At 41.9% G+C, this 16,554-nt stretch overlaps 1 protein-coding gene across 10 annotated transcripts in view; it reads left to right on the top strand.

Annotated features, from left to right (window-relative positions):
- The window catches only part of bltp1 (bridge-like lipid transfer protein family member 1), an 85,813-nt gene that overhangs the window by 51,623 nt on the left and 17,636 nt on the right, over positions 1 to 16,554 (top strand). For 3 of the 10 annotated variants that reach the window (XM_086275276.1, XM_086275277.1, XM_086275275.1), the window contains 23 exons: positions 157 to 363; positions 1,432 to 1,667; positions 1,800 to 2,050; positions 2,183 to 2,288; positions 2,827 to 2,924; positions 3,056 to 3,244; positions 3,493 to 3,661; positions 4,698 to 4,909; positions 5,868 to 5,951; positions 7,184 to 7,382; positions 7,565 to 7,624; positions 7,790 to 8,016; positions 8,970 to 9,137; positions 9,613 to 9,743; positions 9,829 to 9,952; positions 10,098 to 10,210; positions 10,680 to 10,773; positions 11,071 to 11,124; positions 14,679 to 14,941; positions 15,087 to 15,302; positions 15,509 to 15,689; positions 15,774 to 15,963; positions 16,321 to 16,482. In XM_086275276.1, the coding sequence (XP_086131402.1) occupies positions 157 to 363; positions 1,432 to 1,667; positions 1,800 to 2,050; positions 2,183 to 2,288; positions 2,827 to 2,924; positions 3,056 to 3,244; positions 3,493 to 3,661; positions 4,698 to 4,909; positions 5,868 to 5,951; positions 7,184 to 7,382; positions 7,565 to 7,624; positions 7,790 to 8,016; positions 8,970 to 9,137; positions 9,613 to 9,743; positions 9,829 to 9,952; positions 10,098 to 10,210; positions 10,680 to 10,773; positions 11,071 to 11,124; positions 14,679 to 14,941; positions 15,087 to 15,302; positions 15,509 to 15,689; positions 15,774 to 15,963; positions 16,321 to 16,482 (3,734 nt within the window). The remainder of the gene's footprint in view (positions 1 to 156; positions 364 to 1,431; positions 1,668 to 1,799; positions 2,051 to 2,182; positions 2,289 to 2,826; positions 2,925 to 3,055; positions 3,245 to 3,492; positions 3,662 to 4,697; positions 4,910 to 5,867; positions 5,952 to 7,183; positions 7,383 to 7,564; positions 7,625 to 7,789; positions 8,017 to 8,969; positions 9,138 to 9,612; positions 9,744 to 9,828; positions 9,953 to 10,097; positions 10,211 to 10,679; positions 10,774 to 11,070; positions 11,125 to 14,678; positions 14,942 to 15,086; positions 15,303 to 15,508; positions 15,690 to 15,773; positions 15,964 to 16,320; positions 16,483 to 16,554) is intronic. The other 7 variants (XM_086275280.1, XM_086275279.1, XM_086275281.1 and 4 more) reach the window with 7 other exon arrangements.

Raw genomic sequence — 16,554 nt, 5'->3', positions numbered from 1 at the left:
AAAACCAAAAATGCACACACAAATAATTGCAGTCCTGAATTTGCATGGTGTTTCACTGTTTGGTGTCTAACCCCACCTTCATTCATAAGTCTACGTCTTCTCTATGATTGAGTTTTTTTGCTCCGCTGCTTATTCCGGCTTCCTCTGTGTTTACAGAACGGTGGTCAAATGCAACATCGCCAAGTCTCAGGCCTTGTACAGCGCCCAGCGGGGTCTGAAGACCAACAACGCTGCTGTCTTCAAAGTGGGGGCCATCATGATCAACATTCCCCAACACCCGGCTACGCTGCACAGTATGATGGTCCGCAGCTCCCATCAGCTCTCCAAGCAAATCTCCGACCTCATCCGCCAGCCTTCTAATGCGTACGTCTGCTTCACCTATTCAGCTTTTCTCACAGCTTTTTTTTTCTCCCCACTTCAAAGTAATCAATTTCAAAATGTGCTCAACTTGAAACCATAAATGAATCCACCATCCAACATGTGCTGTCTCTGAAGTGTAATGTTTACTCATTCAGTTCGTAATGTCTACTAAACAGACACGTTACTACAGCAGGTCCACACTGTCGCCCGCCTTTAAAACCTGTGTGTGGTCTGTTTCCATGGTAATATGCTGAATTATGTTAATATATTTATAGAGTTATAGGTGTGCTTTGGGTATTAAAGAACTTGTCTATAATTTGATTTTCGCTGGAATGGAAGTCAGTATCTGCAGAGTTGTGAAAAATAACACACACATAACTGAATCAAAGCATTAGCAGTGACTTTTCCATGTGCAGCTTCCTTCAACGCAGTTTACCTCATAAGGCTGGGTGGATAAATCGGAGGCGCTGCTTCCCAAACCCAGTCCAGACATTAACATATTACATCATCGCTTGAACATGTAACTATGTAGCACTTTTCTAGTCTCACTGACCAATCAGTGATTTCCACACACATTTATAAAACACTTTACTTTCTACTTAAGCACTGTATCTACCCACACACTGGCGGCCAATTTAGAATCATCAGTTTAATTAACATGGACATTTCTGACTGTGGGAGGAAACCCACACAGCCAGCCACCCTCCTGACAACACAGCACACATAATAATAAACATAAACTCTATCAGTATTCCACTTTTGAACAAAGTCTCATCCTATGGAAGTAATGAAATCATCTGAAAGAAAAACAGAAATATTAACAAGAGGAGATTATAAAAAGAATCAAACACGGTATTGGGGAACAAGGCGGCATTTATAAACACATAGCAAACATTCATTAACGGCTCGCAGTAAAAGAACGTTTAAGAAGGGATTTAAAAGGCGGTAAAGAAGTTGATGGATGTAAGTGGGATTAAGGCTATGTAATACTTTAAAAGCCAAAGTTGCGGCTAAAGTAGAAAGTCATGCAATCCTGACCTCATGAGTAATTGTTTTTATGTTTTTTAACAGCCAACCTCCTAATAGGGAGGACACCCCCACCCCGCAACCCTCTGACAAAGCATCCAGCATCAACCAGACCCCTGTCGAGGCCAACGAGTTCCCTCAGCTTCCCGAAGGCCTGGAGAAGAAGCCCATTGTCCTCAAGTTCAGCGCCATGATGGATGGCATCACCATTGGCGCAGCCCTGCTCCCATCACTGAAAGCAGAGTACAAGATGGGCCGCATGAAGAGCCACGGCATGACGGGTGTGTGAAAATATATCTGATACAAACTTCTGCAATATTTATTTAAAATAATCGTTTTCCTCCCAGCCTTTTGTACCAATTTGCTGAGGTTAATGAGTCATGATATTCCTTCTCTCACCAACTTGTCTTTAGGAGCACAAACCAGTTTCACGTTTGAGTTGCCGAACCACAAACTTTGCTTCCAATCAAAAGTGTCCCCGGTGGACATGTCCCAGCACACTATGTCGCCATCAGCCAGCCTCACGCTGCCGCCGGTTACAATGTCGGGAGAGTACATCATGGAGGATCACGATAGTCACTCAGACCAGGGCTGGGCACCAGACGACTTCCCAGCAAAACAAGGAAACTACCTGCAGGGCAACTACCTGCGATGTGTAGCTGAGGTAAAAAAGTTATAGCAGCAGGTGCTTTAAGTAAAGGCCTGTTGATTTACAATCTGCATTTTAAATCTTTAAAGTTTTGTTATTTGTAACATCTAACTGATCTTTGTGTTCACTGTCCTCTCTCGTGCACAGATTGGCTCTTTTGAGCACAACCTGACCACAGACCTGCTCAACCACCTGGTCTTTCTGCAGAAGGTTTTCATGAAGGAAGTGAACGAGGTCATTCAGAAAGTGTCAGGTAATGTAACGTAAACCTTCTGGTTTTTCATTATTATTCTAATTATTATCTTTTACATTTTTAGAGACTTACCAGAATCACAAACACGTTACAGTACTGTATCCTCTATGTGCTGCTGCAGCAGCCGAGCTTTCCTCTTGGATCAATAAAGTTAATCTAATCTCAGACATCTGGCTTTTCCCCACAGCATTCTGTATCCTACAGCTGCTGCTTAAGTTGCTAAAAAATCGTTTTTCCTCAAATATCAATGCCCGATGCACTGCTACAAATCCACCCTTGTTTATTTCCACATTATTGATAGTATTTTGTTAAGCTCACCAAGCTTGATAGTAGTAGTGGTAGTTTTTTTTTTTTTTTTTTGCCATTTTAGAGAAAAGAATAACGATGGAGGCGCACATTAAAGAGGAAAAGCTGCAACTGAAGACTACAGCAGATTAATACTTGCACATCTGCCTCCGGTCCACATTGCCACAATTCAGCTATGTTTTATCCAGCTTGTGTGTGACCTGTAAGGTGTGTGTGTGTTCTGTTCTGCCAGGAGGAGAACAACCCATCCCACTCTGGAATGAGCACGACACCTCAACAGATGCAGACAAACCCAAAATCCTGCTTTATTCTCTCAGCCTCAGGTTCAAGGTATCTGATGTTCAGTTTGTTTCAGAAATGCAAAATTATTCTCTTTGGGAGAAGCTTTGTGTTGTTTTGAAGGGATGAAACCAGTTCAAGTTTTCTCTGTGGAGATTTTATTGTTGTCTTCGTGTTCACAGGGAATCCAGATGACAGCAACCACTCCCTCCATGCGAGCCGTGCGCTTTGAGACGGGCCTGATTGAGCTCGAGCTGTCCAACAGAATCCAGTGCAAGGCTCAGGCTGGAGGCAGCAGCAGTTACCTGAAACTCTTTGGAAAATGTCAAGTTGACCTCAACCTAGCCCTTGGACAGATTGTCAAGCACCAGGTACAAATGAAATCCTGCACGTATTCTCAAGCAGTTCGTCTTACTCAGCATACAGACACAGAATCCTCACTTCTTAACAGGTCCCGTTCATCCCGTGCTTTATCGTATCAGATGAAGTCAATTCAATTCAATTTTATTTATATAGCACTAAATCACAACAACAGTCGCCTCAAGACGCTTTATATTGTACAGTAGATCCTACGATAATAGATGACTATTTGATTCCTTTTCTCACTTTCACTTTAAAGGTGTATGAAGAAGCTGGCTCGGATTTCCACCAAGTGGCATACTTCCAAACTCGGATTGGTCTGCGGAATGCTCTGCAGGAGGAAATCAGTGGATCCACTGACAAAGAGGCTGTTCTCATCACCCTCAACAGGCCAGTGGTTTTCGCTCAGCCCGTGGCATTCGACAGAGGTTAGGATTCCTTTTTTTTTCTATCTTTGGTGTATAGGTCTTTTAAAACATGGGCTGCATGATATTTAATCTGTGTTTAAAGGTGATGATTTTTCTGACGTTAAAAGTTTCTCACAGCTTTCTTGACTGAAGCAGGATCAGAAGCCTCATTATGTACAATGCAGTACAGCGGGTGATACGTTATCCTTGAAGTCAGACTTTTCTTAACGTGGCAGCTTTATTGTTAAAGTTACTTTGGTAATTAGAGTGGGCATGTCCTTTATGAAAGTGTGTGTGTGTGTGTGTGTGTGTGTGTGTACACGTGTAATAAAGTTTGGTAAATGGATGTGACAGCTTAAAAGCTGTGACTATGTGAGGAAAGAACACAATGTAATGTGTTGTTGGATCCTTATCAAACCTGTCTGGGATAATTTGTTCCAAGTGATTAAGTTTTTGCTTCTTTTCCATGTGTTTAAAAGTTGCTGCTACTAACTGATGTTGCAGTTAATGTAATAAACTCAAAACATCTACAGCTGGAAGCACCTGCTGAACTTCAGCTTCTGTTAACATTTTGTCAAACTCCCATTATACATTATTCATTGTTAGTATGTCTGAATAATCTGACCCATCAAACACTTTGTAGAAATTTTAGAAACATGTCTGTCTGTTAAGATGACTCCGTCAGTCTTACTTAGTCTGGTTTAATAAGACTCAGACATGTAGCTGACATATTTAGGTGACATTACTGGAGAAAGACTTTCTGTTCCTATTAATGTTGTTGGGTAACACTGAACAATCAACAGTATAAAGTATAGGTTTTAATGTTTTTATACTGTGTAACATTATTTCACACTTTGATGCCAATTCCAACACTGGTGGGTAAAGTGGGATGGGTGTGTGATTTTATTTAAGCTCTGGGAAAAACAGATTTTCCTTATTTAGATCCATATTTGGAGTTTTTGGTTCTTTAGCATCTCAAAATTTGATATAAATTACTTAAATGACATGTTAGATCTTATTTAATGTTTATTCATCCCACCACTGTGCTCTTCTGCAGCTGTGCTCTTCTGGCTAAACTACAAAGCTGCATATGACAACTGGAATGAGCAGCGTATGGCCCTCAACAAGGACATTCACGTGGCCACAAAAGAAGTGGTGGATAAGCTGCCAGGCATTCAACAGACCTCCGCCCAGGCATTCAGCACCCTCTTTCTGCAACTGACAGTCAATGACCTGGGTATTTGCCTGCCAATTACCAACACATCTCAGGTAATATGCTATGACTGAGTCTCCCAAGTGTCATTGGTCAGTCCCTTTGAGCGTTAGATTGTTTTCTTATAAATAATCTTATATATTTTTAAGTTCGGTTTAGGATATAAAGTGCACAACTTATTTTGTTTTGTAAAAGTTTTAATATATGCTGACTTGAAATACACACTTTGAAAAGTTATAAAAAACAAAAATCCCCAACAAGGTGCTCTGCTTATGGCTTGCTTCCATCACTGCTGCTTTTTTCAGATCATCCAAATTTGAATGTACTGATGAATCTACTAGTATACTGATCGCTAGTAGATGCCACAATCTGCAGTAGTTTTCAACTACTACAAGTTTTGGAAGACATTGATTTCCTATGTCTGCAAATACTCACTCACCTAGTGTAGCAGTAGGTAAACTGGAAATGCAGACTGCTTGCCTTCAAAGTAAAACTAGTTTATGTTGAAACATGTTGGTTACAGTCATAAGACACGGTCTTTACTTTGAAGGCTGCTGATTCCACCAAGCAGCAGCCAGCAACTTGCAGCAAAAACACTTGCTAACTGGTTAGACAATCCACATTTTTCCCTGGCTTCGGGAGATTTCCAGCTCAACACCAACCAGTCTGCAGGCATGTGAGACTGATGCCAAACTAACAGCCTTAAGAACTGTTCAGTGATGTTGAGCTACTCTTATCAGATCTTATGTCAGTGCCTCCTCAACAATTGCTGTAAATCTGTATACAGTCCCAACAGACAGGCTTCCTCACAGTTACTTTAAGTCAACATGTGCATGTGCATATTGGGTGTCCTATTTTTTTTTTTTTTTTTTTTTTCTTTCTCTTTTTTTTGGAAGTGTGTCCTATATTTTACTGTACTCATTCATCATAGTTTGAATTATCCTTATTCTACTTTGCATGCTAGGATTGGAAAGATTTCAGATGCAGACAGTTATGTTACACTTATTTCCATAGAGAGGACAAGAACCAGTTACGGAGGGCACAAACTCTGAAGCTGGGGCCAGCTCTTCAGCAGGCCAGCAAAGAAATGCACGAAAAGTAACCAAAAGTTTATTACATCTCTTGGGATGGCTTGGTGTGAGGTGTTGACTGATACTGAGTGACGCTCTTCTATAAAACCTGTCACACTGCAGTATACTGCATCATAGGTGCTTTGTGGTTTTAAAAAAAAAAAGCTTCTCTAACGGCGGCATAACAAGTAGTGAAGCTCGGGCTGGTGTTTGAGGTGTGTTTTCATAATAAAAGTTATGCCTGTTGGTATCCAGAGTATTGATTATGTGAGTGCTTTTAAGTTATGTACGTTTCTATATGCGAGACTAGATTAAGAATATAGTTAGGTGCAGTGTTGCACATGGTGGGCTCTCTCTACGCTTGTATGCATGTGGTATTTTGCATTGGCTTATATCTGGGATCTTGTAATAGCTGCCCCAAAATTGTGGTCTGATTATTTTCATCCAGCTGATTGAAATGGGCTAGTAAATAGTTCAGATACAGATATATGTATTTTCCTAATGATAATGATCAGACTGCTATTCTGGGACTAATGTCAGGTTAATCAAATTCATGTAATTTGGATGTGTGGGTTTCTGTTTGTTTGTTTTTTCTTCTTTAATCACTGATTTTCTGCATTTGAACTTGAAATGTACTGAAGAGCTTGGTAACACTTCACTCAGAGATAGATTTATGTCAGTAGCACTTAAACTTGTTCCCTCGAAGGTTTTAAAGTGGACCTGTCTTGTTAAGCTTTTGACTTATTTTCAGGTGGACTTGAATATTAAACATGCTAAAATAACAAACAAAAAAGTTTCAGACCTTTTGGATCTTTATGATGCCCAGTCTTTACGATACACAGTTCTGGCTCCACTCTTTCACCTGCCATTCAAACCTTCCGTTGGGGAGTTTTAGGCCATAAGAATAAAGATGCATTAAAGAGACGGTGCAAAGGGTGTTAAACCAGCTTGTGTGTGGAGACAGACTATACAGAGGCCAGAAAGATGTAAAAAGGATTATTTGTTTTGTATAATCTAGAGTCCAAGCTAAAATGTTTAGAGCTGGAAATAAGCATAGCAAATCCCCTTTAATGTGCAATAATTTGCCATTGTGCTATTGTTCTTAATATTTGGTTAAGTTGATGACAGCTGTACAGAATGAAGTGTTGCCAACGCTTCCTTTTCCAAACAAATGGAGGTGGTTTGCCTTTCCTTGTACTCTCCCCCCTTCTCCTCTCTCCCTTGAGGCCAGAGTAACCTTTCTCCCTGCCATTCCACCAGGCCAATCACAGCATAGATTTTGACACGGGCTCTGCGCTGGTCCTGACCATCGAGAGCACACTGATCACCGCCTGCTCCTCCGAGTCCCTGGTGAGTAAAGGACACTTCAAAAATTTCTGCATCCGCTTTGCCGAGGGCTTCGAGACCTCCTGGGACGACTGGAAGCCTGAAGTCCGGGGAGACATCGTCATGAATGCTTGTGAGTGACACAGTTTATGCAAATGTTTTTATCTAAGTGTTGCAGAAAGCCATTTCAAATACAAATTCTGTACTGTGTGAGCCCGTTCACATTTGATTTGTGAGCTAGTGGGCAGAAGAAGACTGTCAGTGTGTCTCTATAGAGATCATGAAAGATATTTGTTTGTATGTACTTGTGTGCAGGTGTAGTCCCTGACGGTACATATGAAGTGTGTTCCAGGACTACAGGGCAGCCCTCTGCAGGCAAGTTCTTTTAACTGTGCTCTGGTCTATTAAATATAGATCACACCCTAGAGCTGCACAATGATATTGAGACTGTGTGGAAAATTTTATTATTTATTGCATTAATTTTCCCAACATCATCCACTGTTTTCCCTCTCACTCCTGGCTTCCTTTTCACCAAAACAGAAAGCAGCAGCGCTGGTACCTGGACTCTCAATGTGCTTTGGAAGATGTGTGGAATCGCCGTTCACATGGACCCCAATATCGGCAAGCGCCTCAACGCTCTGGGCAACACGCTGACGTCCCTGACGGGCGAGGAGGACATAGACGACATCGCCGATCTGAACTCTGTGAACATGGCAGACCTTTCAGATGAGGACGAAACCGACTCCATGTCACCCACCACGCACATGGTCAGACACCGCTCAGTTCGTTTTTTATTACAGTTTAGTTTGAATTCGGAAGATTGCTAAAGAGTAATTGTGTATTTCCGCCACAGCTGGATTCAGTCGTTCTTTCACAGCCTGACTTTAACGAGACCCGAGCAGCTGTTGCATCAGTCAGATCAGATGGTCTCCTTTAGAAGTTAGAAAGTTCTCAAGAAATATCTAAAAATATATATTTCCAGTGTTGAAAGTTGTGAAAAGAAAAACTCTAAACTGAAGTGGGAATATTCAGCTGTTGAGTTTACTGCCAGTCAGTATCGCAGGTTCAGAAGAAGAAGTTCAACATTTAGGGAAATGCATCTATTCTCTTATTTTGCAGCTGGTAATATGAGAAGATAAGTACCACTGTGGTGTATGTAAATTAGATAACAGACTGCAGCAGCAGCTGTTACCTTAGTTTGATGCAAAGACTGAAAACAGGGAATGTGTTGATAACTAAAGCTGCCTCTAAAACAAATTGGTTTGGGTTGTCTGGGGGGCTGTTATGAGTTTCTGCTGGTTTCCAGCAGCCTCACAAGATTGAGGTCACAGCTCCCAGCTAAGAAACACCCAGGCACGTAACCCCTCAGTAAAACAGCAAATTGCTGTTTTTTCTCCTCTTTGGTTTTTGCACAGATTAAACAAACTGATAAAATGTGTTAGTTTGGGTTCTTTAGGACTGCCTATATTCTCCTTCACTAAGCTAACCAGCTGCTGTTCATTGTGGTGTCGCAGGTAAGCTCTACGATATCTTCTCATCGTGCTGTCGACAGGATAGTGTTTGTGGATTTCTAAAATGTTGAACTATTCCTTTAATAATGCATCAGTCCGTTTGAACAAATCCTACCTGGCTTGCATTTAAAAAAAAAAAGCTTCAGAAGGCAAAGTCTGACCCAGGCTGTTCCACCTTTCCATTCACCTGTCCCTGCTGTTATTTACAGACTCCAGAGTTCAGCCCTCGGCTGACCTTAAGGAAGCGTCTGGTAAACCACATCCTGGGCCTCAGCCCCAGGCCTCAGAGCATATCTGTCCCCATCGACTACTTAAACTGTGCATCTCCTTGCCTACCAGGCAGTGGCAGAACCCAAAGACCCCTCTCCTGGGCTTGTGTATGTAGCCGCCCGCAGTGTTAAACTTTTCTCCAGGCTGGTTGAATCACTTACAAGGTCACATTTCAGGCACTTGCACTTAAGTGATGAAGGCTGTGGATTCCAAAATTCTGAGCTGTGTTATTTGCTTCCACTGCCCTCCTCATTAAGCTTCAATGATGGGTGAAAAGAAGTAGATTAGTGGCCCATAATTCCCTTTGGCAATAAAGCTTTGTTTCCTTCTTTCACTAGGAGTTGTGGTGGTGGTGGTGGTGTCTCTTATTTGTGACATGGCTCCTGGTGTGTGGATAATTCTACAGATAAACTTCTAATGATTGAATCACAAAAATGCACCTTTTAATCAGAAACTGGGACATCGGGACGATGGATTCTTATTGCACAATCTGTTGATCAGAAAGTTTGTCACAGTTGTCAGTCAGTTTAACCACATCTGTGTGTTTCCATGTGTGTTTGGTTTCCTGCTTTGGTGCAACAGGAGGCGGTTGACCCCAGAAGGCCCATGGTGTCAGGAAACCAGATAATTGATGCTCGTGGGAGGAAGTTCACAAAAAGGGTCATTGACATCCGAGAACTGAATGAGCAAGCCAAAGTCATCGATGACCTCAAGTAAGACTCCAGCTTTTTGTAACTGTTCTGTTTAAAGAGTTGCAACAACTAAGTGACTAGCCGTGTCCTCTTCTTACGAACGCAGGAAACTGGGGGCCAGCGAAGGAACCATCAATCAGGAGATTCAGCGCTATCAACAGCTGGAGTCTGTGGCCGTCAAAGACATCAGGAGAGATGTCAGAAAGAAGCTGCGTCGCTCCAGCATGAGGGTGAATCCCCCGTCTCTTTACCTTCCCCGAGTAGAAGTGCATTCTCCACAGCACCTTAACTTAAAATAGCATGAAATCATGCTAGGGTGTTAGTCATGTTTATCCTTTTATGGACCCGTTTGTAGCTGTGTTTGTTCTTTCCCAGGCGGCCTCTCTAAAGGATAAGTGGGGTCTTGGCTACAAACCAAGCTACAACCGCTCCAAAAGCATCTCAGCGGCAGCAGGCCGGCCACCTCTAAAAAGGATGGACAGACAAAGGTAACAAAGAAGGGCAGCAGGAGGCACCTTCCCTGGTATCAGATTATCATAGAAATGACACCATTAAGGGAGCTTCACTGTAAACAAACAGGACCATGTGACCTCTGTCTCACTTCTCTGCTGCTGCTGCTGCCATTATGTTTTTCAAACATTTTCCCATTATCTTGCTGACAAAGAGGGACAGAGTGACTCACAAATTAGAATGTAGTGAAGAGGAAGTGCTCATTGCATTTTGTTTATAGTAATTATGCAGATTATCTCAGGATTAATGTAGTATTGATATTCAGGCAGTTCAGACCTTTCACAGGAGAAAAATATTTACTCTGGAGGGGTCAACAAATGCTCAACAATGATTTGAAATGAATCGTACTAATAACAGGCCGGGCTTTGACAAGTGTTGGCTGATTAAATGCCATATGTTCTGAAACAAAATCAAATAAAAATGAGATCCTCACAATGTTGGCTTCAGTTCCAGAATCGGAGATGTGGATGCAGATTTCCCAGATATCCGTGTGGACGTGTCCTCTCCGGCACCACGGGTCACCTTCAACATCCAGGACACGGTAAGCCTGCCTTCTTCATGTGTCAGATATCCATTGCTGTAGCACATTAATAGATTGCATTGTACCTCTTAATTGATTTATTTATAAATTAAAGCATTTCCAAACAAATCAATATTCAGTTTTTTGTTTTTTTAGTTTTGTGCAATTTTATATGCGATCATCTGCATCTCATCCATCATTTACATGTTTGTTTGTTACCATAACTGATCTCTGTTACAGCTGATTTGTACAGTATGTTGCAGTAGAAACAGAGGGATGAACTCTTGTTTTAAAAATAACTCTTCTGTCCAATTAAAGATTAATAATCAGGCTTTGGAGTCTGCACCTGTCAGTCCAGGAGATATATTCAAGGTATATGGTCCAAGAATAAAATTTAAAAAATGAAAATACATAACCAACGCTGATCAAAAACTTCTGTTTCCTCCTCTCCTCTGTGATTACCTTGACAGTGCTGACAGGATTTTGAATATGCAAAATCAAAACAGGATGATAAGACGGGAACTTTCGGCTATATGCAGTAGACATTCATTTGCATAATAAGTTAGATTTTGATTTATTACTGGTGCATGAGGATCATCCGGATTTATAATAAAACCTACAGTGGGGCAAAAAAGTATTTAGTCAGCCACTGATTGTGCAAGTTCCCCCACTTAAAATGATGACAGAGGTCAGTAATTTGCACCAGAGGTACACTTCAACTGTGAGAGACAGAATGTGAAAAAAAAATCCATGAATTCACATGGTAGGATTTGTAAAGAATTTATTCGTAAATTAGGGTGGAAAATAAGTATTTGGTCACCTCAAACAAGGAAAATCTCTGGCTCTCACAGACCTGTAACGTCTTCTGTAAGAAGCTTTTCTGTCCCCCACTCGTTACCTGTATGAATGGCACCTGTTTGAACTCATCATCTGTATAAAAGACACCTGTCCACAGCCTCAAACAGTCAGACTCCAAACTCCGCCATGGCCAAGACCAAAGAGCTTTCGAAGGACACCAGGAAAAGTATTGTAGACCTGCACCAGACTGGGAAGAGTGAATCTACAATAGGCAAGCAGCTTGGTGTGAAAAAATCAACTGTGGGAGCAATCATCAGAAAATGGAAGACATACAAGACCACTGATAATCTCCCTCGATCTGGGGCTCCACGCAAGATCTCATCCCGTGGGGTCAAAATGATCATGAGAACGGTGAGCAAAGATCCCAGAACCACACGGGGGGACCTGGTGAATGACCTGCAGAGAGCTGGGACCAAAGTAACAAAGGTCACCATCAGTAACACACTACAACGGCAGGGAATCAAATCCCGCAGTGCCAGACGTGTTCCGCTGCTGAAGCCAGTGCATGTCCAGGCCCGTCTGAAGTTTGCCAGAGAGCACATGGATGATACAGCAGAGGATTGGGAGAATGTCATGTGGTCAGATGAAACCAAAGTAGAACTTTTTGGTATAAACTCAACTCGTCGTGTTTGGAGGACGAAGAATACTGAGTTGCATCCCAAGAACACCATACCTACTGTGAAGCATGGGGGTGGAAACATCATGCTATGGGGCTGTTTTTCTGCCAAGGGGACAGGACGACTGATCCGTGTTAAGGACAGAATGAATGGGGCCATGTATCGTGAGATTTTGAGCCAAAACCTCCTTCCATCAGTGAGAACTTTGAAGATGAAACGAGGCTGGGTCTTCCAACATGACAATGATCCAAAACACACCGCCCGGGCAACAAAGGAGTGGCTCCGTAAGAAGCATTTGAAAGTCCTGGAGTGGCCTAGCCAGTCTCCAGACCTCAACCCCATAGAAAATCTGTGCTCTCGAGAAGATCTGCATGGAGGAATGGGCCAAAATACCAGCTACTGTGTGTGCAAACCTGGTAAAGACCTATAGTAAACGTTTGACCTCTGTTATTGCCAACAAAGGTTATGTTACAAAGTATTGAGTTGTATTTTTGTTATTGACCAAATACTTATTTTCCACCCTGATTTACGAATAAATTCTTTACAAATCCTACCATGTGGATTCATGGATTTTTTTTTTTCACATTCTGTCTCTCACAGTTGAAGTGTACCTCTGGTGCAAATTACTGACCTCTGTCATCATTTTAAGTGGGGGAACTTGCACAATCGGTGGCTGACTAAATACTTTTTTGCCCCACTGTACTATTCCCTTAGCTGCTGAGTGTGAGAGTCAGCAATTCATCCCTGCTTTTATTTAGAATGACCTCAACCCAAGAAAGTTCTCAGAAAATCAATTGTTTGCAGAATAAAAACACTTTACAGTTGAATTGCTGCTTAATGAATTATAGTTTCACACCCCACACACACTCATCCTGTCTTGAAACTGCATAAAATAATCCAGCAGCTTTTTTCTTTTTTTTAACCTTAGTATATTGAGTGATTTCTAACAACTATGCATGGGTGGCCACTGAGTCACAGTCTGTCGGCTTTTGTTTGTCACAACAGCAGGTCCTTAATCGCCCCCAACAATACCAAAAACTTCACGAGGATAAAATAAATAATACGTTTAATATAAAGTCACCAGTTTACCTTTTAAAATGCCACAATCACAAATAATAACTCAGACATTCTGGGGAAAAGAATCCATTCTCTTTAACCCCACATCCCTGAAGCGGCATTTGTGGCTCATACTGTGAAGACGGCAGTCATGTGTGTTGAGGAGAATAATAACTATATAAGAAAACTTGCTTATTATTTGCGGGCGTGACTGCAAACATAAACTGCAAACAACTTTCATAACTGTGGCTCCCAAACCTTTTTCAGACAATCCTCTCTCTTCAGAAGCCACAAGAAAGTTCCCTCCCCCTACCCGACTGTTTTAATTACTTATTAACAATTTTTTTTAAAAAGTCCAAGTGAAATTTTAGGGTTAAACAGGTGGTCACAGGCATGTGTGAACGTCACATAATCCATCATAAAAGATGATTTTATTTAAAAAAAATCATTTATTTTTACTTAATTTTAACAAAACCAAGAGATTGAAGTCTTATAATGAAATGGTGACCTTATTATGTAGTTGCCAAGCAACCTGTAGCCACTTAAAATATTCGTCAATAGCGTAATCAAAATTCCTTTGATGACATGAGTTATTTAATCTCCCAAAGGAGCTTTCGTTGGGTTTATTTGCTCAGCACTGTAACTGAATGGTGATGAATCTGTTGTGCAGTTGTGTTATTTTCTTGGTGAGTGTAAATCTTTCTCTTTTTTTTTTTTTCAATAAAATCATTAACGGTGAAATTGATAACAATAATCCTGATATTAATTAAAAAATTATAGTAATCTCTAACTCTTTGATGAAAGAACAAGACTTGCTCAATAAATCAATACCACATTCATATAAAACTCTATATTGTCCTATAAGGAGTATTTGTGTCGCAGATGGATTATTTCTAATTTAACTGATGCTCACCTCTGTCAGTGTGTTTGGGATCTGTTGACCCTACACAAATGGGCTTTGTCCCTGGCTGTCATAAGGATACTTCTACACTTTCTTGGGCATTTTTCTGTTGTCACCATCTTGAGACAGGGTATGTCATCTACTCATCCTCATCTTCTTCCTTTGTTTCAAGCTGTCATTCCTCTTCACAGAAAGTGCATGACCTCTGAGCTCCTCGGTGAACCGTTGCAGGCAGTAGTGTTCTGCCTCTGGACCTGCAGAAGTAAAAGATTAAATTTGATTTGAGGAGTAAACACAAATTTCAGAACTGATCAGTTAAACTAATTAATAAGGTCCAGTCTACAGAACACTACTTCCTTTTTTGGGTGGATTTCTGCTGAAGACATCAGCTCCAGCTCTCAGATTCCCTGGATCAATGTCTCCACGTAGGAACAAATTTAGACAGACATTAAACCATTTCCTGTGTGAGTTTGACCTTTTGTCCTTTTCTAAAGTTCCCTGAGGAGTCAGAGGGGGACCTGTCGACAGTCTCCATTGACGATTCATCCCATCCTCATCACCTCCATCTCCATCCCCTATCTGTTGTCGATGGTCATCACTCAGTTTTCAGTGCCCCCGCCACCCCTGCTGTCTTCTCACCCACACTTCCCTTCCAGCATGACGACATAAGGCGCGATGACCTGTCCTCTTCCTCCTCGGAAGACTCGGACAAGGACGACTTCGAGCATGACAGACAGCAGAGCTATCGAAGGCCTGTGTGAGTTTATTGAGTTTGTCAGTGCAGGCGTACTTGTTATGACAGTTAGGAAAAGAAAGCGCCATTAATTTCTTTTTTGTCTAAAAAAGAAAAGCTTTTCAATTTTCAGCATTCACTAAACGGTGCTGTCCTCCCTGATTCTCAGCCAAACGTCTCAGAGAAAGTCCTCGGGCTTTTCTGCTGTGAGTCAGTTGTTCAGTGAGCGCTGGCCAGGCACTCCTGCCAACCGCAGCTTCAGTGGCCCAACGACGGAAAGAAACATCGACTTTGAGCTGGATGTCCGTGTGGAAATCGACAGCGGGAAGTGCGTCCTTCACCCTACTACTCAACAGCCCGAGCACGAGGATGTTTCTTTGAGGAGGTGCAGTAAAAAGTTCATTTCTCAATCTGGGAAATGCAAACTCCTATTTAAAGTTGGTCTCACATTTCCTCCCAAATGTAGTATTAAGCGTAGATTAAATCAGACTCTATATTAGCAGAAGTACCTGAACAGCTGTGATGATTTATCCTCACTGGACAGAAGAAATGAGACATTCTATATTCAGATCAGTAATTTGGGTTTTATAGGAGCTGTGAGCGCAGCCTCCGAAACCTGGACCAAGAATCTCCTCCCAAGAAGAAGAAGCTCCAGCCCAACTACCCCTCTTCCAGCCATCTCCTAGCTGGAAAGAAGTGTCCCTCCACTCTGCCGACTAAATCCAATGACTTGGAGACTACAGTTTTCTACATTCCAGGAGTGGACGTGAAGGTCAGATTCTCCTACATCATCCAAACTGCCAAGGGTTTCTTTTGTGCTTTAAATAATTATTTTTTCCTTTATTTTTCCCTGCAGTTGCACTACAACTCAAAGACCCTGAAGACGGAGTCACCCAACGCCTCGCGTGGATCCTCTCTCCCTCGCACTCTCTCCAAAGAGTCAAAGCTGTATGGTATGAAAGATAGCGGCCCTCCAAATCCTCCCAATGCTGTCCAAAGCAAGACTAACTCGCTCCTACCTCCCCCGCCCCCACCTATTCCATCAGGTACTTAGCATTCCCTCATTTAATTGCATGCCCTTCTACCATCCATAATCGCCGACACTAGAGTGCCACGCCTCTTCGATCCGATGATTTAAATCTACACGTGGACCGTCCAAATCAAATGCATGCGATTCCATCCCTTTTTATTTTTTTATTTTTTTAAAGGCATGGATCTAGAGGGCACCCTTTGATCAAACGGGTTCATGCATATTGATGCGCCCCACAGAGGGAGAGACTCAAAAAGACAGTTTAAAAGAACCTCTGTTAATATGATTCCAGTTTATTTGAAGTTCAAGAAACAAACTTCTGAAAGTGCTGTTAGAGTGTGGAGATGACTTTAACTTTCATGTGTCTTTGCAGCTAAAGGTAAGAGCAGTGGAGGGGTAAAGACGGCCAAGCTGTATGCCTGGGTGGCCCTCCAGACCCTGCCAGAGGAGATGGTGATCAGCCCCTGTCTGCTGGACTTTCTGGAAAAAGCACTTGAGACAATTCCTATCACTCCAGTGGACAGGAACTACACAGGTGTGTTTTTAAAACCAGTCCTTTGGGACAGTGTTCTTGGAGGAATTGTGTGTCTTGATATTCATAGTAAAC

Source organism: Aulonocara sp. 'chitande type north' Nkhata Bay, linkage group LG19, assembly GCF_057382095.1.
Source record: "Aulonocara sp. 'chitande type north' Nkhata Bay isolate Kocher_YH1m ecotype deep benthic linkage group LG19, A_spYH_male_GT1.1, whole genome shotgun sequence".
NCBI lineage: Eukaryota > Metazoa > Chordata > Actinopteri > Cichliformes > Cichlidae > Aulonocara > Aulonocara sp. 'chitande type north' Nkhata Bay.
The sequence above is the reverse complement of the archived record's forward strand: the minus strand, read 5'-3'. Positions and strand labels throughout refer to the sequence as shown.